Source organism: Mycena indigotica, assembly GCF_014461135.1.
Source record: "Mycena indigotica strain 171206Taipei chromosome Unknown Mind.scaff0009, whole genome shotgun sequence".
In the NCBI taxonomy this organism is placed as follows: domain Eukaryota; kingdom Fungi; phylum Basidiomycota; class Agaricomycetes; order Agaricales; family Mycenaceae; genus Mycena; species Mycena indigotica.
In genome coordinates this window covers 1,882,788-1,903,582 of record NW_023503008.1, presented here as the reverse complement: position 1 = coordinate 1,903,582, position 20,795 = coordinate 1,882,788, and the positions used below count along the sequence as shown (strand labels likewise).

Genomic DNA, 20,795 nt, shown 5'->3' with positions numbered 1-20,795 from the left:
CTTACTTGTGTGACATCGGACTCGGCAATGACTTAGACTTGTCCACGATGGCGTCAAAGCAAATCGCCCTCACCAGAGTCCGTCCCGCTCTCCAGGCGGCGCCTCAAACTACCCGCATTCCCGCATTCCTCAACAAACTACACGAGTTGCGTGATGCCACCTGACATCGCTAGGTCTAAAACAGAATCCACACAGAATGGTCAACGATCCCAAGACCAATCATCTTATCGAGTGGGCTCCAGACGGAGATTCCTTCTATGGTGCGTACCTATACCGCCCTACTCGACTCCCATTCAATTCCCTAGTTTACAACCAAGAACAATTCGCGCGGGACGTGCTGCCTCACTGGTTCAAACACCAAAATTTCGCTTCATTTGTCCGCCAATTAAACATGTACGGATTTCACAAAGTACCACATCTTCAGCAAGGAGTCCTCAAAGGAGACGCCGACACCGAGTACTGGAATTTCGAGCACGCCAACTTCCGTCGCGACCAACCAGATTTGCTTTGTTTAATCCAACGCAAAAAGTCTGCCAACGTTCCTGATGAGGAGAAGATTGAGAACCCCGGCAATAACGCTACTATGCCGACAACAGGTAGCGGTGGTCAAATGCTCGACCTACAATCTATAGTGAATGGAATATCAACTATCAAGCGACACCAAACAGCCATCTCCGCTGAATTAAGCGATTTGCGACGCAGTAATGAGCTGCTTTGGAAAGAATCGGAAGCTGCGCGTGCACGTCACCAGAAACAGCAGGACACCATCAACCGAATCGTTAAATTTCTCGCTGGCGTCTTTGGCAACCACGTGAACGTCCAAGACGATGTCTCTGCTCCCTCACCGTCGCGAGCTGTAGTTCCCAGACGACAGTCACGACTGATGATCGAGGGAGGTACTATGGACCCACTGAAGGAATCACCAGGTAGTCTCGTCTCTATTTTGCTAGTGCGTCCTAAAATACGTATCGCCCAGTTCCTTATACCACTATGGAGACTCCGATGGCCGAGTCATCTCCTACGGAGTCGGACTCACCCAAAGCCATGACGGTCAACTTTGATTCGCCTATCACCACTCCGATTACTCTCTCGCCTGAGGTTGCAAAGACCGACCTTATCTCGACTTTGCCCGCGGAAGACTACTCACTTTCCCGCTCCCGCTCACCTAATCCGGACCTCGACCATATCATTCAGACCACTCTTAGCACTATGACTCCTGCTCAAATTCAACAGCTTATGCACTCTATGTCGATGCCTCCCTCATATACCGATCTTCCAGCGGCGAACTTTGACCAGGACTCTTCCCTGATGTCGTATCAACCTGCACTCGACTTTGGCCAGCTAGCTCCCTTGTCACCACTTCTAGACCCACTCCAGCCTCAGTACAACAGTCTTTCGGAAAAGGTCGACAAGTCGTGGAAAGCAACGCAGGATATTGAGCAGGATGTGGATGCGGTCGATAACCGGATAAGCAACCTTTTCCAACAGTTTGAGTTGCCTGGTGACACCATCAATGGCACTGATCAAAACGCCGAAAGCGAGCTCTTTCGGACATTTATGAACGGATTGGACGACCCAATTGCGGAAACCACTGTTGATGAGGCTGAAATTGGCGCGAGAAAACGCAAGTCAATTTCAGGCATTACTGACTCCAGTGTTGTCGAATTGTCCCCAGAAGCACGCAACAAACGGAGAAGAGAAAAATAATGGGCAATCCGGCCAGTAATAATATACTCACCATTTGTACCTGTAAAGCACCACACATTGTACCAGAACAACAGTTGTATCGTATATAAGTTAGATAAGAGTGAAACGTGGTAAATGAGTGTGATATTATTCCGCGGGTTTCGGAGGCAGTGGCGGAGGGGGTCCTGGTACTTTAGGATCAAAACCTGGGGTAAATGGGGTGAAAGGAGCGACATCCAGACCGGGAGTTAACGTAGATTTACGAACAAGAGAAGGTGAGTGTGAGAGGGAAGTTGGAAGAGGGTCTTCATCGATGGACGGAATCGTGTTGGTGGTCACGAACCGCGACACGCGAGCATCTTCCTCTTGTGTCTCCTGGATATATTCCGCAGGCGGGCGGGGCATCAAGGGCGGGGGAATCGGAGGGGTTGAAGGCGCGGACACTGATGAGGATGGCGAACTGAGCCCACCTCCATTTGTATGGACTGCGTTGCCATTGGTCAGGGGGGTGGAGGCATTCTCGGCATCATATTTTGCCTTGAGGAGTGCCTTTTCTTCAGCGGCAGTCAAGATTCGCGAGCCGGCTGGTGGCGCTGGTTTGGGGCGACCAACTGGCGACATAGTTCGGGGTGGAGGACTGGGAGCTCCAGTATTTTGCCGAGCTTGAGCATCTTGGGCGTCAAACTTGCGTTGGATTATCTCTTTCTCTGAAAGGCCAGAGAATGGTGGCGGTGCCTCGACAGTAGCTGCATCTTGCGCTGCGTAAGCGCGTCTTAGTCGTTCTTTTTCTGAAAGAGCCGACATTTGACTATTAGCTCCTGCTTCAAACGGCGGGGGCGAATCCGTTTGACCATTTACACCCGACCCAGAGGCAGCAATCTGCTGACCAGGGAATAGCGAGTCGTATGCAATAGGACTCGATGCTGAGGGAGCGGAGCCATCGTTTGAATAGCCTTGCACCCGCCCCACCGCTTCTTTCGCTTCGTGGTACCGCCTCAGAGCCGCTTTCTCTTGCTCAGCAGTCATATATTGTGGAACTTTGGCTGCAGTCGGCTTCGGTTCAGCAGGTCGGTAGTTGTCACTCGCATCGTTTGAGAGACTGCGTCCGTGAGAAGATGCCCCGGCTTGGTTCGTGTCAGAGTAGAACCCTGTCCCTTGCGTGCGGGTTACAGCTTCCTGAGCGTCATTGTAAAGACGCAATTTTTCCTCTTCTGCTGTTGGCCAACGGTTAGACGAAGCATCCCCTCGACGTGGAGGTGTGGTGGCGGGAACTGGCTGCTGATCAACTTAGTTAGCGAATGCTATGGATTTGCAAGATGATGCATGCTCACTGCCGGACCACTGGACTGTGCAGCAGCTTTCTGAGTTTCGTGAACACGGATTTTGGCGTTTTCGTATAAACGCTGCTTTTCTTCCTCTGCCGTGGGCCAAGCACTAGACGGCTTCGTTTCCTTTGGTCTTCTGCCATTATCGAGACCATTGGTGATCGTCAAACGATTTCTGTCCGCGCTGCCCGGACGTCGGCTTGACCCTGATCTTGTCGCATCCTCCTCACTAGACCTCGAATTGGTAGTCTTGTGCTTTTTAGTGTAACCAAAGTCGTCGACTGGCAGTGACTGTGTGACAGGCATTGTATTATATGCATTGGTTGAAACCGTGGGTCTGTTGTCGCGGCCTGAGAATGTTTGAGGTTGAGTGTCATCTCGTCGAGGGGAGTTGGGGGAGAACAGAGAGAGACTCGGCACAGGGCCGATTCGCCGGATAGCTTCCATGGACACCGTTCTGGAACAAACAGTCAGTGTTGTCCAGGACATTGTGAATGAGAGAAATACCGCTGCCAGTTTGATATGATCAAAGGCAGGTCCATGATCAAGGGGGTGCCAGTTCCCATGAGCGCTTTGACACTAAGAGTGTAATTAATGTCGATATGGCGGGCAGCGTTCAATGTTGTTGTGGTATGGTCTGGGGAGATCATACAAGCCAGTTCAGCACGATGTTGCGTCCCTCCATAAAGTGTAGCATTGACGGCCAGTTTATTTTCACTAATGGTCAACACGCGAACTTGGGGTGCACTTTTCTTCCCGGAAGCGTAAGGGCCAGCGCGGTATACGGTCGATTCTTTCAGAGTCAATTCGAAGCCACGAAGAATAACGGTATGCAGGGCGTCTGACTTGACGGTTGCGAAAATCGAGATTTTGTCGCCTGGCCCATAGCACGTCGCGTTGCGTTCGACGATAAGAGTGACACCTTCTGAGGTCATGTTTCGACTCTCTAGTTGGCAATAAACGGGCCATGTTGAATGCAGCTCGTGCTTGTCGATTAAAATATCGGCTTGAGTTGAAACAACGACCGACTTGCGCTTTCGAAGAAAGCCCCTACAAAATTTGTAAAGCGGCCAAGGATGAGAGTCGAGCGGAACGAACTTTTTGCCCTTGGTGCAAACGCTGGCAACAAGCTCGTAACTGATGCCGGCTGTTGTAAACATTCAGTTTCACTCAGGTTGGAGAGCCATAGATATGACCTTTATTTTGCAAATCGATACTGGGAGGAATGGACTCGGGAATACGGATGGAAAAAGGAAAGTCTTGCTGACGAACGATCAGAAGGAAAACTAAGAGGAAGCGTGGACACTTACAGAACGGAGAAGGCCATACTCTTCGCTCGACGTCCAAAGGTTAACTGGACTCGGACCGACAAAGTCGTGGAACGTATTTACGACTCCGCCGCCCGGTAGTGTCTCCACCTTTCGCAACTCAATGCGAACCCATTTTGCTTTGGCTCCTTGAGGCCCCGTTCGGACTTCAATCGCCTAATGAACGTTAATTGGAATGGTTTCTGGCTGGACAATGGATGGCGTACGCCTTTAACGGCAGCTTGGGGTCGGTCAGGGCCTGGGGGAATGCCGGGGTAACCTGAGGTGGGTGTGAGTGCTGAGAAAAGAAGACCACCAAGAACTTTCCGTGAACGAAGTCGACGTTTGGAGGGGGACGAAGGGTGCTGGAGAGCGGTTGGCTTTGGTAGTAGAGGGGAAAGGAAAGCCAACGTACAGCTTAACTTGGGAGGACATGCAAGCTCGCCCAAGCTAGCAAGTGTCAAGAACAGCGAAAGCGATGTGTTTCATCATCAATCACTCAAGCTACATATACTACGCTATGCCCTACTTTCTACCGGCGCCGACCTTCCTAAAAGCCCTCCCACAACATTCGACACGGCCTCTGTTAGTTGCCGCTGCTGCGACGGCGCGTGTTTTACGTAGAATAATCGTACATTAGTGGCATTCCACAACCCCAAAGGCGCCATGGCCTTGACATAGATTTCACCCCATATCAATGAGGTTAACCAGACGATGGACGCGTCTGACCACTGAAAGAAAGGATAAGGGAGTAAAAATAAGAGGTGCACAACAACTCACAAGGAAACGCCGCGGCATAATTGGGGGCACTGGCGGTAGAACGTCAGCCAGCGAAATGGTACCTAGGTATTCCACAATGGCCGATGTTGACGTTGCTCTGTGTCGACTGGTCTGCATTTCCTGAACTTTAGGCAGAAGCTCAGATATTAGCAACATGACAGCATCCAGCGGGAGTCTGTGGCCGTTAAGTACATCCCAAATCACGAGACGAGTAAGTTACCCTTGTTGCCACGAAGTGACCTCGAATTAAAAAACTGAGTAAATTATTCGTGAAGCAGTATTGCTGCACTCACCCACTCCTGACTGGGTACAAATCCATTTCTCCCCACACCTGCAGCTGCGATGCGATCGGCACTGCTATTTGTATCAAGCGATTGCGACCTTCGCTCTCTCATTTTTCCTCGGGCCTTCTCGGATGTCGGTTCAGTCTCTGACGTGGACGATTCTGTTGGACGTTGGGGTTCTTGTGCAAGGGAAGGTGGTGGGCTATCTTCTTGGGATACCTTGATTTTTTCTGTCGGGTCATCTTCTCTTCTTTGAGGGCCCTTGCCCTTAATGGCTGCACTTCGAGTTTGTTCCTCCTTTGCAAGTTGAACCCGACGTAGCCCACGTGATAAGGTAAATGTTCCAAGGTCTTCGAAGACTTGGTGAGCAGATAAGATGCCATAAATTAGATTTGCATTGTCGCGAAGATTGTGGAGAATGACAGCATTGAATACTTCCAGCCTGGAATGAGTGAATGACAGTAGTGTCGCCGATGGAAAACTGACATGAAGAATAAAAGTCGGGGGTGGCCTTCGTCTGAAAGTAGAAACAGTGCGTTTGAAAAGGATGTGAATAGTTGTAGCAGACGCGTTGACGCAGTCACGGTAAGATTTTTGAAGTAGGGTGCCGAATTTGACAGTGCGATAATGAGAGCCGGATAGAGAGCATTCAACTGGCCTGAAGTTGTTGCGACCATCGAGTAGATTGCCTGATTATTTCATGTAGGTGGATCAAACCAGAGAGAGAGAGAGGTCCACTGACATGGATGATAAAATCAGCGGCGGTCCCTGGTACATTCCACTTGGTGCCCGTTTGTGCTTTAATGGTCTTCAGAAGGCGCGGGCCGAAGCCAGGCTCGGCTGAAAGTGTTTGGACTATGTAAGAGAGTGCTCGACAAAGTCCGTGTTGATCTAGTGACGTCTTATTTTAGCAAGACTTCGGAGAATGCACTCACGTGGTTTGTCCTTGATTTCCAGCGCATAACACAGGAGATAACCAATGATATCCATGCCTCTATCAGATTCGAACAAAAAGGCACGAAATTTCTGCGCGTCGCCATCAGAATCCGCTTCGAGGAGCTTGAAATACGGATACTTTGTTGAGCTCAATCATCTTCCAAAACAGAATGACTAAGGCGACGATAAGCAAAGCCTATGGGTCAAGGTTCTGCATACCTGTCTCGTTTATATACGGAACGGGTTTCTTGGCGCCAGGCAACAGAATATTCATCGTAGCCATTTGTTGTTCCAGGATGCCCATGATCCCATCAGCAACAAAGCCAAAGTCTTGTGTGCGGTGCTGTAAGTAGGCCACGTAAATAAGAGCAAGAACGAACATCAAGAAAGAAAATATACCAGTTTCATTAGGAAGTAGCGGAAAGAGTTTGACCTTGCAGCTGGGGCGGAGCCATTCAAGTCGTCAGTCGCGATTGGTCTATCTCGGCAGGAACCACTCTGGAAGTCTAGCAACACACAGAGCACTTGTAGGCAGATGCCAACGAGATTCGACCGAGAATCTTCGCCCTTGAAGACCAGATGGTTATATGGTAACCTCCCTGCCATACCAGCAAGATTCATGGAAGTCGCCTGAGGAGAGTTCATGGCCGTATTTAACAAGGAGCACAGGATGGTCAGGACGTCTCTGCGGGGCGTGCGTTGAACCATATGTATTGTGTATTCCGAAGGCTTGGACAATAATGAAGCAGGGGACACATAAATTTGGCGAGAGAGCAGGACAAGAAGTAAGCGCAAGACCTCTGTTTTATTGTTGTCGAGGGCATGGTTCGGTCCGAGATCAGAAGTTGAGCCAATGCCGGTTTCCCTGCAGTTGTTTTTTTTGGTTAGAAACGCGTCGAGCAAGCTATCTCTCAGAAAACCCACCAGATTATATGCGCAATCTTGTGAGGCTCTGCGTGGGTTTTGGAGGGTAAGGTAAAACCGTAGCAGAACATAAGGTCAATTAAAGTATCAAACAAGCGCTCGGCCAGGGAGGGCGATGGTTTGTTGATACTGACTGGCTGTGTGGCCTCGCGTGTCTCGTTGTCACTATCGTCCTCATCCTGAATGACGAACTGGGAGGCTTCAAGCGGAGTACTCTCCGGTGCTGGTTCTCTCTTCCAGAATAGTTCAAGTTCAAACGGACTTGTTTCCCCGTCTACTTCGAAGACGATGGGCAATACTCGTTGAAGAATGCGAAGACAGTTGAGGACTTGGGTTGTAGTATTCCTTTCACTGCTAGAGCTGGTTCCTGGTATCAATGAAGAGGCGAAGGCAGCTACGGATGCATTTGGCGGGGTGGGGAATGTATGGTCTGAAATGAGAGTTGACAGTCGCGCTATGATGAAGCGGACTAGAGTTGCTATGTTCTCGGGAGCCTCAGCAAGTGCTCGGCGGATGTCATGGGGGGTGATGAGGGAGAATACGTCGGAAGGAGAGTCGAAGAGGATTGTGTACTGGTTCCAATAACTGTCTGTCTCTGAGATGTTCTGCACGACACCGATGAGAATTGCAAGCATTCTCTCCACTTGTTATAGACACACACCCGAACGGAAACCAGCTTTGCAATTCCACCAGGACTAGTCCTGAAGCCAAGCTTGTCTGAATCCGGCAGACGGAAAGGCGCGCTCAACTGTTTGAACATGGTAATAGTCCACAAACTGCGCGGTCACGAGCCAGTCATACATGAATGTCATTCTACGAAAACATAGCCAGTGCCAAACTCAATATAACTGCTCCCATGCTCAAGCTCGGTTTGCCCATGGAGCTTGATGGTGCGGTTGAAGGAGTTGGTCCAACTCCCGTGTTTGATGGAGCGGCGGAGGCAAGCGCATTGGCTCCTCCACTGACAAATCCAGCGTCGCTTTCAGCCTTTTCATTGCTCCCGATGGCCTTGGCTGCTGCAACAAACGCGTCCTGAGTGAGGTTTGCTGTCGGATTAATGCTCCCAACCATGCCTGAAGAATCATTAGACATTGTGGATTGGATCTTTTGAAAGCGCTTTACCCAAGCCACAGTGGGTGATCTAACACAGTTCACGGTCAGAGGGCGATAAGCAGTTCAAATCGAAAAAAAAATACCTGTTTGCAATGGAACCAGATGGCTAGGGAGAGTCTAAGAAACAAGATGCTGATCACTCTAAGGTCAACTCACGTTTGGTGTCGTCCTCAATGGTAATCGTAAATTGAGTTCCAGCAGCTAAATGGATACGATGCTGAGACAGATTCCCATCATCAGACAGTAAACCTACTTAAGCCCGAGTCAAAACCAGCACTGGTGTTGCTTGAGGCGGCAAGATATGTGCATGGATTGGCAAAGGAACTTTGTGTAACCTTGCGATGCTGTCAGGCCGGGAGGAAGAAGATGTAGAAAAGCTGACCGAGTGCTGTATTCCACTGGATGAGTCTACGTGAGTACCGCCATCTAGTGAAATTGCCCGATGTCCACATACCTGGGGAACCAAAAAGTCACTGTGTCGCCTTTGGTGGCATTGATTGTTGGTGGGTCGAACACAAAGTTACCCCCAGCAGCAACGTTGATCTGTGAGAAGCGATGAGAAGTATTCGACAATAGTCAAAGGAGTACGCTACGTTGTGTTTTCCAGGGGAGTCGGCTGGGGCGGATGGAATGGGGACTGCTACTGCTTGGGTCGTTGTCGGTGTCGAAGCTCCACCTCCACCATAGCCGTATTGAGCAGCGGCAATGTTCGAAAGTAAGAGGACAAAAGCAGCAGAAGACAACATGGTGCGAGTGCTTGCACAGGTGGAAAACAATTCATATTTATACTCACAGATGTGATCGAGGGCTGGGAAAAAGAGGCATTTTTGGCTGACTGTCGTCCTCGGTATCCGCATTTGGATGTTTTGTACCCAAGCTCGTCGACCCTTGAGAATAGGCTTTGATCAGTGTGTTTCGCGGCTCAAATGTGAAGTGAAAGAAAGCATCCTAACGGTTCGAGTAGTCTGAACTTTCAGCAACCTGGACTAAAATTGCAAACAAGCACAAAGAATCGAGGCCTGGAAACCTGGAGAGGATATGACCGAGAACGCCACTTATGTGATGACACTCAGGGTGCTGCCAAAAGTATCCAGAAAGTCACAGGCAAACTGAGAAACGCGATAAGCATGCATCATGGCATGAGTTGGAAAGGCGATGTGACACACGTCACTCACTTCATTTGCGACGATTGCAGCCATTGCTGCAAGGAGCGCGACTGCACTGATCAGATTCAAAATTCAAGACTTGGTCTACCAAGATCTATTTTCGACCGTTCGGCAACTCCAAGATGAAGCGCTTCTTGAAGCCCCGACCTTCTCATGCTTGTTTGAGGACGGGTATCAAACCATTGAGCGACCGACAGATTCGGTGAGAAACACACATCAAGGCTCAATCTTCTTCCCGCGCAGCTTCGATGAAGGCTTTCAACGACTGATCAGTTTCAGGTTCGATTACGCCTAAAATAAACTTGACCGAACTTGTCCTTGGACCCACGCACAAGGCCCGCAAGCTGACAAACTACATGCTTTTCGATAGTCCATTTTGATAGCTAACTGGTTCAACAAGTTTTTGCATACGTTCCCGATGAAGTGCTTCCATGCCCAGCATCCAATCTGCCGTGAACTTGTTCATGGGAATGGTGCTCTGAATGGACAGATCCTAGCATATCGAGCGAGTGCGAGGAAGAGTCCCGCTTCAACAAATCTTCAGTGATTTCGATCAAATCGTTGACCAGACGCTCAACCAGCTGCAATTAAAGCTCGGTTAAGAAAAACCCCAACCAGTGAGCACTCACCGTTTCAGTCATACTTTCCCTGACCACAACCCGGAGAATTTCGACAGTCTGCAAATCTGGCGCAAGCTCATAGTTCGGAACAATCCTGTGTGAGCTGGTTATGGGACTAGGAATGGAGGATCACCAATTCTACTGACCAGCCTTTGGCACGGAGCAAAGTTTGTATCCATTTCTGAGATACTTCCGGGTACTCATCTTTGACGCTGTCGGAGAAACGGAATGCTACCACGGGCAATCCAGCGCAAAAGGACTGGGAATGTGATGAGCTAAGCTGTGACAAACGGAACAAACAAGATTACTTCGACATCATCGGCGTCGACGACAGCTTTAATGGTTGCTCCCATAGAGCGTGCGGGTTCAGGACGATGGATGTCGCTGAGCACGGTATAGTACTTGATTGAATTACTCGCTTGACCATTGTCAAGTTGCTCCATTCACATACCTTGCTGTTCTCCAGCGCTCGGGAAAGTAAACGCGCATTCTTGAGATCGTTCAGAGCGACGGAACGATAGCCTTCGAATCCCAGCGAGAGGAAGTTGAAATACTGAGCGATGATGGGAGCTGCAGGGCGACTAAAATTGAGCGAAAAGCTGTACTCCACGCTCCCCAGGTAGTGTAATTCGAAAATGAGATCTTTCGGGAGATGCTCTTTATCCCTCCACACGACCCAGCCTACCATTGATGATGAGTCATGTCCGGGTTCTCGAGTTTGCCAATATACTCACCAACCCCAACATATCTACAATTGTCATTTGTTCAATATTGCAGAAAGAGGTGGCGAAGCATATACTGACGCTAAACCAAATTTGTGGCCAGAAGTGTTGATACTAACGACCCGGGGGATTTTGAAGTCCCATAATAGCTTGGGCTATGCCGAATTAGCAGTGCATCATGAAGGTATCATTTGACGGACCGTGGCGAAGGGTGCGACAAAACCCCCCTGACGCGCCATCCACTATTTGGCTTGTTAAGGCCCGCGTATCGTTCGAAACAGCACAGACCATGAATGGGAACATAGTTGCCAGTTTTCTCCTCGTACTCGTCCAAAAGATCTGACATTTCCTTCACGGGTTCTACTCTGAACGTGAGACCGGCGCAAATTGCTGGTATGGGATAGACTCGACCATAATGTCCCGTATACGTCGACCCAAGTATAACCTGGAATAATCTTTATTTATTTCCAAAAAAAGAAATTACTCACAAATACACCAATTGTATTTTCGTCGACATACTCCATAGCCTTTTTTGGGTCAAGTCGATAGTTGGATTCGACAGAAATCGGGACTAATCTGCACTCCACATCAAAATACCGGGCCTGACGATGTTTGGTTAATTATAGCAAGTTTGAATATAGGTTTACACACGAATTTCTCGAGCGCGACTTGCGCGTTAGAGCCCATGACTATATTGGGACCAGGTTCGTGGATACTCTTTCCAGCTGCTTTGCGCTTTTCTTGCCAGATTCGCTTCATTGCCAGGCCACCAAGCTGGATAGCCTCAGACGACCCTGTCGTTGCTGTTCCGATAGCATTCTTAGAAGATGGAGCATGCCACATATCCGCCAGAATTGATACGCCTAAGCAAATTTTGGCCATCTGAAAGAACATAGAAGAAAAAAAACTGACATCGATTGTGAATTATCTCTAAACAAATTAGTCAGCAAATATCGGACAGTGATGAAAAGTACTCACGAGTTATTGGGTATTCGTCGCTATCAATGAGATTCTTGCTCATATTCTGCGAGGCTTTGTGTGATTTCATGAGGTTTGTTGAGCCGTGACCACGTTACCTCGATCATGAGCTTGTCGGCCGCTGGAGGCATCCAGGTGTGCACAAAGGAAGCAAGATTCAGGACGGGGGAGCCATCAAGAGCCAGCTCGTCGTGGATGAGTTGGTAGGCAGCATCGGGGTCGATCCCTGCACAAAAGAGGTCAGGCACGTGCTCATACACGAAGGTAAACAACCTTTGCTGGGAATCTGGAATTTGGGAACCGGTTGGGTACCGTATCGAGCGCCATACGCATGTGAGAGCGATGTTTGGTGGCTTTGATTCGTCAGAGAGGTGAAATGAGAGCCAGGTCTTTTGTCCTGAATGCCCCAAACGTCAACAAGTCTCTGAATTCGAAAACGAGAGAACTAACGCGAGCAGCTTCGAGAAGACGGTCGGTGTTGATGTGCTTGGAGAGAGACATAGCGAGTGCGGTTTGTTTTGCGGAAGTTTCCTCTTTTTAAGCCTGCGTTTTATTTTTATAACCTTCGTCATCGTCATAGTTGAGCCAGTGTTTGGCTGGTGTCTTTTGTTGCCGACGTCATGTTGATGGTGCGATCGGATCATTTCAGACGGAAGATGCCGCCTAACCCCAACGTTGAAGTCTTCAAGTTTGCGGTCTACCTCTTCGTTCCTCTCTTTTCCCTGGTTTACTTTGGGGACCCCGCATGGTATCACAAGCATGTAGCGCCAGTCAGTGTACATTGTCTTTGTTTCCTTCTTTGTTGGCTGAACGAAATATGCAGTATCGCGACAAACTACTACCTCCAATTGAAAAGACTGTTCGAGTTGAGGGCTCCTGCGCTTACTGGAGAGCTAATTTAACGCACGCTAGGATCTGCCTTTTGAACAGAGTCGCGTACGTGAGGAGCTGGAGCGAATAAAGCAAGAGCGCCGTGATAAGACAGAGCGTAGAAAGAATGAGGATTCAGGATGACTGTCTTATTTTTTTTCTGAATGTCGATTCTGAACGAACAATGACGCGACGTGCACGCGTGTTTTGATCTCCAACCAGAATGGAGGATTTTGTGGTTGCGTTCCTTGGCCCACCTGGAACTTTTTGTCATCAGGTGAAGTGCTTTCGGGGGAGAAACAAAATGGTTTGACCTATCCAGGTCCGTAGGCAGCGCACGAGCGCTTTGGAAGCTCAACTAGCTACAAATCCTGTTCTACGATACGCGGTCAGTTTCAGTGACCAGAGCACCACCAATACTTACTGAACGAAACAGCCGTGTTTGAGGCTGTCGCGTCAAGAACTGTTAACTTTGGCGTTGTGCCCCAAGAGAATAGCTTTTTTGGCAGTGTTATCGAAACTTATGATGCTTTTCGAGACGAGCAGCCAGGATTTGTGCTAGACGAGATCATTCTCCCAGTTCAGCACTGTTTACTCGCACCGCAAGGCGTAAAACCCTCTGACATTCGCCGAATACAGAGCCACGAGCAGGTTAGCCGCTCAACCTTGCGTAATCACCATTGATCATGCATGGACCAGGCCATTGGCCAATGCCGGACCTTCTTGTCGCAGTACTTCCCTTCAGCATCTTTGGAAAAGGTCTCATCGACAGCGGCAGCGGCGGAAGCCGTTTTGAAGCATTGTGACTCGGCTGCTATTTGCTCGAGGATATGCACTGTCGTGTTTGACGGACTGCAAGTTTTATTCCAAAATATTCAGGACCATCAGAGTACGCCAGTTCTCCCACTATCTACCAGATCCGACCATATACCCGCTACCAGATAATAGGACGCGTTTCTATGTGCTTGCTCCCGACGCAACTTCCCAACTGCCGCTACCCAGGCCTATTTCGTCAAAGGGCCTAATTCGAATATTACCAACGGACTCGCGGAGGATAGCGATGGCACTGGCGACTCTAAGCTTGCCTGTCTCACGGATTGATCGACGACCCGACACAAAAAGTTTAGAGCCATTCCAAGATGTTTATTTTGTGGAGGTCGAGGAGACTGATGTGGGTGAAGTCGTTCAAGGAATTCAACGTCTTCAGTCAACGAAGGTCGAAGCTAAGCTCCTTGGACTCTGGTAACAACAACAGTGAATAATGCTTGGTTGTACATGGACGCCTGGCCTCCAGTGGTAGAATAAGTAAATGAATGGATGTTACAGTTGGTGGTATAGTCGATGCACCGAAAGCGAGAAGAACCCCACATTAAGACCCCAAACCGGACGTGCGCGTCAATCCTGACAACAACAGCCTGTCGGAGGATGACAATTGAGCTCGTCGAGTTTGAGATTTTCGGGAGCTCAACATGTGGGGAATGATAACCCAAGGTCGCCGCTGAAGCGTAAGGGAAAACAGTCAAGGAGCGTGGTTTTTAAGTGCCGGAGACAAGGATCATGGCAAGATCCCTCTCGCTTGCGGCAGCAAGTTGCCGTGAACGAGCCTTCAGTCGCACTAACCAGACCAGTCAGTCTGCTACATCTGACAACATGAAGGAGAAGCTTACAGTTGCGATCGAGACTGAGAAGGACAACTTTGATGGTCTTATCTGTGGTGACGGCATTTGATTTGAGAATGGTGGAACGGTCAACCCAGTGCTCGTCTTGCCAAATAGCCGCCTTGAGAATGAGATCGTCCATGTTGCGTTCGGTTGTTCCATTCGTAAAGTCAACCTGCTCCGCGCGGACATTCAAGGACGTCAAGTAATTCCCTTTTGAAGTCTGTACTTTGAGAGAAGTCGAATGAGAGCGGATATGGGTTGAAAGATATGACATGGCAGCTTGTGCCGCCTCGCCAAGCTGCGACGGGTTGGACGACAATCCGTCGAGCTCCATAATGACGGGTAGTGGAACAACTATAGTCCACCGGAAGCTTTCCACAAGCGAGGAAAACATTGAGAGTGACGCAAGAAGGATGTTGGTGTCGATTACGAGGATTGTGTAACCTGGGACGATCGGTAAAGCAACATGAGTGGCCTGTGAAGAGCGGGGCCCAGAGCGACTCGAGGGAGATAATTTGGCTTTGTACTGGTCGGAAGATAGAAGGCTTTGGAGGTAGTTACGGCGCGCCTAAGAAAATTGAGTTGGAGGTATTGAGTCCCAGAGAAAAACCAACCTTCAATGCTCTGACTTGCTCTGAATCATCAGCATCATCGTCGCTTCCTTCAGAAAGTGATTCGAGATTGTCTTGGTCCACATCCATCGAGTCGTCAGTCCAACGACTACCCAATCTACGTTTTTCGTCGTCCTCTTTCTGTCTGCGATCTTCTTCTTTCCACGAGATTGTTTTAGCTGCCAGTGACCCTTCAATACGCCATTGTCTGGTCCCTACCACCCAGGTGAAACCTTCGACAACATCTGCGATTCCGACGGCACATCGTGCAACACGAACCCATCTACGAGCAAGCTCGCCATCCCCCGCACTTTTGGAGTCTGATTTGCTACCCTCTTCTCCATCTGAATCGTCTTCAATGCGACCATCAGTGATTTCGATAGTTTCCGCGTCGTCGAGAACCTCCATTTCAGCGCGCTTATCCTCGCCCGATTTCCAAAAGCCGTGTTGGTAAACTTTGCGAGCAACCCATTCCATGCCACGCAGACACCAGTCCTCTGGTAATGGGGGTGCGCATCCAGTCGTGATCATAGCCCATCGTTCTTCTCGAGAGGACCCGCCGTCAAGCAGGCCCTGTGACGACATCACATGCCTGGGAATGTTGGAAAAAAATGACACCAACTCGTCCCAAGGGACGGCACGTTCGATAGCGAGTAGAGTTTGTTGATGTTTGATGATAGTAGCGAGGAAAGTGAGAACGACTGTGAGATAAGGATTGAGATTGGAGCGAGCATAGGGAGAGGGCTTGTGCATCGGGTGACGCAGGACATGGGTGAGCATCGCAAAGGTGAGATCTTGAGCAAATCGAAATGCTGCCGGCGGTTCAGTAGACTCGGCCTCGGCCTCAGACATGGCAGGTGACGCTTGTTGCAAGCCCTCATCGTCAACATCCATTTTATTCTTGTCGTCGTCGGCTTGATTTCGTTTGGACATCACTCGCATTGCTGACGCAGTCGAAGCTGGTTCGCGTGTGCCGAGACCTCCAGCTTTCTTGAGGACACCTGTAACCTTCCCGTACTCCAGAATGGCACAAATATTTATCACGGCCATCATCGTCCAGTCGCGTTCATCAGCTCCCTCAATTTCTAACCTCTCGATAAACCGGCCCAATGTTGCTGGGAAGTCATCGAGTTGGATGTTTGTGAAAAGCATTCCGTGTAACAGGATGAATAAGTCAACCTGCCGCGCTTCGGGAAGCGCTCTTCGTGCTTGGGCACTCGCCGACCACATAGGGAGTACAGACTCGCGGGAGGTCATGAACGGGTGGAGGGTCGTCATACTGGAAGTAAGCTTTAGTATATGTTGAGCCGTTTACGATTGAACTTGCCTCTTGACGAAGTGGTAAACGCCGCGCAGTTCCTCTCGATCAACCTCACGACTAAGAAGTCCGAGATGGTGGTGCAATTTACCATGACCAGGTTGATCAGCGATTCCCATGCCATACCAGTCACGTGCGATACATCTCCATCGCTCTTTCTCTGGCTCGACATCAAGCAAGCGAGCTGCAGCGACGCCAATGCTTGGTGATGGAGAATCGTCGATGCGGGCGGCGGGGGCATCGCTAATTGATTTTGCTGGGGTAGCGTCAGGCGGGGCTAATGTGTCAGTCCCCGCTGCGGAAACCGCGGCCGTAGTCAGGAGATGTCCGGCGTCAGATCCGCCTACAACCATAGCAGCTACGGCCATTTTGTATCGCGCTAGGTCCCCCAGGGCTTCCAGCCAGCCACTCTTGAATGAGTTGAGGGTAGGTTCCTCCAAAAGTCCAGTGTAGAAAGTATAGGCATAATAGATGAAATCTTGAAGGTGTTCCAAGGCGAGAGCAGAGGTAAAGGAGGCTCGACGGAGAGATTCAAGGAGTTTGTGGAAAGCGAAAGACCACAGGCGAATGATGATGTTATATTTGGTCGGAATATTGCGAAGAGATGCCGGAACGCTAGGAGCAAGGGAGATAGCAAGAAGATTATGTATGAGCTCCGCAAGCCTGAAGAGTGACATGAGCTCAGTGTTAGAGGAGAGTGCGTATGCCTACTCTTTATGGTCCTCGATTTGACGTTTCCATTTCTCTCGTTCCTTGTCGCGCTCAACTTGGTCACTCTCTCCGTCCCTCGTCTTCAGAAGGACGCGGCCAGAGTCTTCGACTTCATCCGTATCTTGTTGCTTTATCTTGGTTTCAAGATCGGTGATGGCACGGTACAGTTTCTTCAGTTGCGCAGCAAAGACGTTGGTGCCACGATCGTCGCCGTTGGGATTACTTTTTCGGTCGAAAAGCGCGGATGACGCCGAGGAGCCATCTGTTGTGGACGAGAGAGTAAAGTTGGAGGAGGCCATCGAGGCGGCATACGAAGAGGTCGACGAAGCAGATACGTATTCAGCGGACGATTTTGGCGTCGGGGGTGGCTTGCCACGGAGGACAAAACGAACAGGGTCATCCTTTCTAGGGTCGAATAGTTGTCTACCAGCAGTCTCTCTTGGTGGACTCGACTTGACTGCACCACGAGAAACATAAGATGAACTGGCTGCATCCGACATGTTTTCGGGCTCAGCTGTCCGTCGCATTGGAATCGGATCTCTGTCTGGATTATAGAGGCGAGTAGGTTGAGCTGCCTGCTTTGATGGATTGCGGGTGGGAGAGGAGGAAATTTGAAGACGACGAGAAAAGTCGTCAGCGTCGGGTGTATCTGAGTCGATGTTTGGAGCAGAGACAACCAGCTGCGGATTGGGTTGCTTTCTAGACTGCGGAGGAGGCCTCTCTCTTGTACGCGTAGCACTATCCAGGAGTCAGTTAGGCTCACAGAAATGCCGCAAACACCAACTCGACTCTGGCTGCCCGTCGTTTAGCCATTATGAGTTGCTGGTCGATATTGGTGGGCTGGAGCTCTTTTGGGATTGCATCACGCTCCCTGCCCTTCCGTGTAGCGCGCGATTCGGGTCCAGCATCGACATGCATGGGGTGAGGGAAGACGGTCTGCGCAGTGCTGCGGACTGAAATGAGCACGTCACGCGTCGTGACAATCAACCGCCGGATCATTTAGATAGGTACATGGACAAGCAGACGATATAGATGAGAGTTAAACCACTGCACAATGGCACCCCAGCTTTTGCCTCCATGCTCCGTCAGTCGAATAATCTTGTCGTTCTCGTCCAAATCGACCGTGACAACCGAAGTAACAGTCTTTGGGGCCATCGTTGAGTACTCAATAGACACCACGATTGAGATGAACTTACCTTGTTCACTAGACGATTCTTGTAATGAAGCGTCTGTGTGAAGACTAAGCGATTTGGATTCCTTGTCGACGACATGACACGAGTCGAGACGATCTCAGATCTTGAATATATTTTGGGCTGTGGGTGGTAAATTTTCCATGCACAAGGATGAGTGAAAAAAACCTGCCAAAGCATAGAATTGTGCTGCATACTGTCGGAAACCGCGACACTTGACCAAGGGAGTCTGAAGCCTGTGAGCTTATTGTCAGGTTATCTCCTAGCCACCGACCTCATACACAGCGTCGGGGTGCCATGAGCGGGTAAAGATAGCCGGTACAGGGCGACATTCATAGAGCTCCCGTAAATCATCGAGTAGCTAAACAGTCAAAAGGATGACGAAGGAAACTAGACAACGACCAAACCTTTCGATGATCAGCCTTGAGAATTGTATGAGCTTCGTGGTGTTCATGGCTGCTATGGCGGTGCTTCAGAGGTTCGACATGACTTCCTGTGAAATGCGCTGCGCCAGCCACGCTTTCGATGACCGCTGGAGTTGGGAGAATGTTTGGAAGTAAAGAGCTATGGTGAGTTTGGGATGGCTCTCCTCCTAGAGATGAGTTTCGGTGATGCTCTCTAGACGAACTACGTCGATGCGGGGAGCCAGCATTTGAGAGGCTACGGTGATGGTCGGATGAAGTCATTAGCAGGCGTGGGAACCAACGATGCAATCTTATCAAAGACTCGAAATTCAAGTCGACGTTCTCATCGACTGCCATGCACATGTCAACTCACTGCCAGAGTTCATCTCTTGGTCTCTTCCATGGCTCTCCAGACCGAAACTTCTAGCTCTTCTACCAGCGACAACATTATATCATCCCCTCCACTCATTCTTGCTTTCGTCGCTGTTGCGGGACTGGGTTTTGCCATCGCCATCTTCATTTGCTGGAGGCGTTGGCGGCCATCCCAATTCTCTCAGGAAGTCATCATCCGACCTACCTTGGAGTCGCCAAAAATCTGGGACCTATGGTCGCCTTTACCCTCAGCCAGCATTGCACCTACTTGGAAAGGAATACAGGTTGGGCTTGCTGCATTCACACGCAAACTCGATTAACCACGGTCAGAAGCCAATGGTTGTAACAAGATGGCACTCTCCCTACTCTGTCGATACTGCTTCATATCGCCGTCTCATGCTGAGGTCGCATCAGCCTCAGCCAAGGCGACTTCAAGTTGCTGTCCTTATTGTGCTGCCTCTACCTAATGCATCTGACGAAATATTGGAATACTCAATCGGGTCTTGCTCAGTCATCTGCGAGTAACTTCACGGTCCTCGAATTCTATTGAGCGGACATGCAGCGGTCACTTCTGTTGATAAAGCTGGTCAGTTGTTACAGTAGGTACATTGTTAGATGTTGCACTAGTTCGGTCCGATGAACTGATATAAAATTCTACGGACGAGCCCCGAAAGGTGTTGGGGATCTCCTTGATATATGCTCTACGCGGTGGGTTAGAGGGAGGGTAACAACGAGCAGATGAACAACAGACCATGACCATAGCCATAGCGATTCCGGCCCAGACACTTTCACCCCAAGTCCCAGTACGGAACACGTAACCACGCCCACGCGCAGCTACCCATATACTTTCCAGGCCCTTGGGTAGAACGTACATTGCGAGCTATTTCCAGTCATCATCTGAGAACACAGTAGAAAAGACCACATGCCTCAGCCCTCCGGCGACTGTCTTCAATAAAGAGTGCAAGCCCCGCCAGGAAACCGGGAATCCAGAATGAACCCTTGGATATCAACAGGTTCACCAGTCCACGAGGGAGAACTTGGCTCCAAAATGGCGAGTCAAGGATACCCTGGTATAACCACCGCTTGAAGCAAATCGTAGCTAGATAAACATTGTTGTCACAATTCAGACCCAATAAAGCACACGCACTTTGATAAATCACCACAAAGACACCCAAGAAGGAGGAGCTTCGCATGCTCCCCAGAGCAGACCTGAGAAGGATATTTGCAGGATCTGCCTTGAAATTCTTCCAACGAAATAGGATGGGAGGCAAGAAATGCAGAGCGGAATAGACCGGAAGCATATACTTGAACACGTCAAAGAATCGATCGAGTGGAACGGACCAACAACTGCTCAGGGCAGGATGGACTAAGGTTAGGGTTAGATTCGAGATTAGAAATACTGAAGACTACGAACCAGCAGCGCATATACCGTAATGTGGTGTTGGTAAACCAGCCTTCACAGTAGCAAGAAGGTCTTCGAGAGCCTTGCGATTTTTAGGTGTTGTGTCTGTTCGAGCCAGGACGGCATTGAGAGCATCCATATTAACGGCGGCATTTTCGCGGACAGCAGTCAAATTCAGTTGAACGCCCTCAGCAGCAACACGGCTGGCGCCTTGCACCCTATGGTAGGACTATCAGAATCTGGATATAAGAGAGACTTGACTCACCAGTTGATATAGCCTCGGGGAAGTGTGTCACGACGCATGGTGAACGCATACATGATCTGTCCACAGGCAAAGGTGAACACAATAACAGGGCCATAGGGTATCGAGATTCCATGCTTGTAGGAAAGAGCGTTGTAAGACCCTTGCAAGCCA

General features: G+C 49.7%; 7 protein-coding genes across 7 annotated transcripts; 4 read left to right on the top strand and 3 right to left on the bottom strand.

Moving 5' to 3' along the window:
- Window positions 1-32: 32 nt before the first annotated feature.
- MIND_01051200 (Transcriptional factor) lies at window positions 33-1,707 on the top strand (the record flags this gene model as incomplete). Its single annotated transcript, XM_037367096.1, has 4 exons — window positions 33-145; window positions 196-260; window positions 306-926; window positions 977-1,707. The coding sequence occupies exons 1-4, from the start codon at window positions 48-50 to the stop codon at window positions 1,705-1,707; spliced, it is 1,515 nt and encodes a 504-aa protein (XP_037216490.1). The 5' UTR covers window positions 33-47.
- Window positions 1,708-1,833: 126 nt separating this feature from the next.
- MIND_01051100 (uncharacterized protein) lies at window positions 1,834-9,212 on the bottom strand (the record flags this gene model as incomplete). Its single annotated transcript, XM_037367095.1, has 27 exons — window positions 1,834-2,964; window positions 3,018-3,468; window positions 3,519-4,061; window positions 4,110-4,158; window positions 4,208-4,274; window positions 4,322-4,495; window positions 4,546-4,616; window positions 4,848-5,049; window positions 5,099-5,273; window positions 5,319-5,338; window positions 5,392-5,824; window positions 5,869-6,071; window positions 6,125-6,273; window positions 6,318-6,408; window positions 6,458-6,492; window positions 6,538-6,661; window positions 6,718-7,183; window positions 7,243-7,847; window positions 7,904-8,018; window positions 8,060-8,315; window positions 8,365-8,383; window positions 8,439-8,461; window positions 8,512-8,556; window positions 8,609-8,690; window positions 8,738-8,753; window positions 8,810-8,898; window positions 8,949-9,212. The coding sequence occupies 27 exons, from the start codon at window positions 9,210-9,212 to the stop codon at window positions 1,834-1,836; spliced, it is 5,898 nt and encodes a 1,965-aa protein (XP_037216489.1).
- Window positions 9,213-9,913: 701 nt separating this feature from the next.
- On the bottom strand, window positions 9,914-12,342 carry MIND_01051000 (Glutamate decarboxylase; the record flags this gene model as incomplete). The annotated part of the gene is made up of 16 exons (XM_037367094.1): window positions 9,914-10,102; window positions 10,151-10,235; window positions 10,288-10,400; window positions 10,450-10,542; window positions 10,593-10,822; window positions 10,876-10,889; window positions 10,945-11,018; window positions 11,064-11,105; window positions 11,165-11,308; window positions 11,352-11,465; window positions 11,515-11,726; window positions 11,776-11,793; window positions 11,842-11,887; window positions 11,940-12,067; window positions 12,115-12,238; window positions 12,292-12,342. 16 exons carry the CDS (start codon window positions 12,340-12,342, stop codon window positions 9,914-9,916), a joined length of 1,677 nt encoding a protein of 558 aa, XP_037216488.1.
- Window positions 12,343-12,461: 119 nt separating this feature from the next.
- Window positions 12,462-12,855, top strand: MIND_01050900 (uncharacterized protein; the record flags this gene model as incomplete). The annotated part of the gene is made up of 3 exons (XM_037367093.1): window positions 12,462-12,611; window positions 12,665-12,706; window positions 12,754-12,855. The coding sequence occupies 3 exons, from the start codon at window positions 12,462-12,464 to the stop codon at window positions 12,853-12,855; spliced, it is 294 nt and encodes a 97-aa protein (XP_037216487.1).
- A 79-nt stretch (window positions 12,856-12,934) lies between these two features.
- Window positions 12,935-13,957, top strand: MIND_01050800 (Prephenate dehydratase domain-containing protein; the record flags this gene model as incomplete). Its single annotated transcript, XM_037367092.1, has 5 exons — window positions 12,935-12,988; window positions 13,042-13,099; window positions 13,148-13,362; window positions 13,411-13,600; window positions 13,653-13,957. The coding sequence occupies 5 exons, from the start codon at window positions 12,935-12,937 to the stop codon at window positions 13,955-13,957; spliced, it is 822 nt and encodes a 273-aa protein (XP_037216486.1).
- Window positions 13,958-14,246: 289 nt separating this feature from the next.
- Window positions 14,247-18,888, bottom strand: MIND_01050700 (PINc domain-containing protein; the record flags this gene model as incomplete). The annotated part of the gene is made up of 9 exons (XM_037367091.1): window positions 14,247-14,326; window positions 14,379-14,940; window positions 14,987-16,262; window positions 16,299-16,964; window positions 17,013-17,750; window positions 17,797-17,965; window positions 18,371-18,431; window positions 18,477-18,563; window positions 18,610-18,888. The coding sequence occupies 9 exons, from the start codon at window positions 18,886-18,888 to the stop codon at window positions 14,247-14,249; spliced, it is 3,918 nt and encodes a 1,305-aa protein (XP_037216485.1).
- A 119-nt stretch (window positions 18,889-19,007) lies between these two features.
- On the top strand, window positions 19,008-19,503 carry MIND_01050600 (uncharacterized protein; the record flags this gene model as incomplete). The annotated part of the gene is made up of 2 exons (XM_037367090.1): window positions 19,008-19,262; window positions 19,312-19,503. The coding sequence occupies 2 exons, from the start codon at window positions 19,008-19,010 to the stop codon at window positions 19,501-19,503; spliced, it is 447 nt and encodes a 148-aa protein (XP_037216484.1).
- Window positions 19,504-20,795: the final 1,292 nt, after the last annotated feature.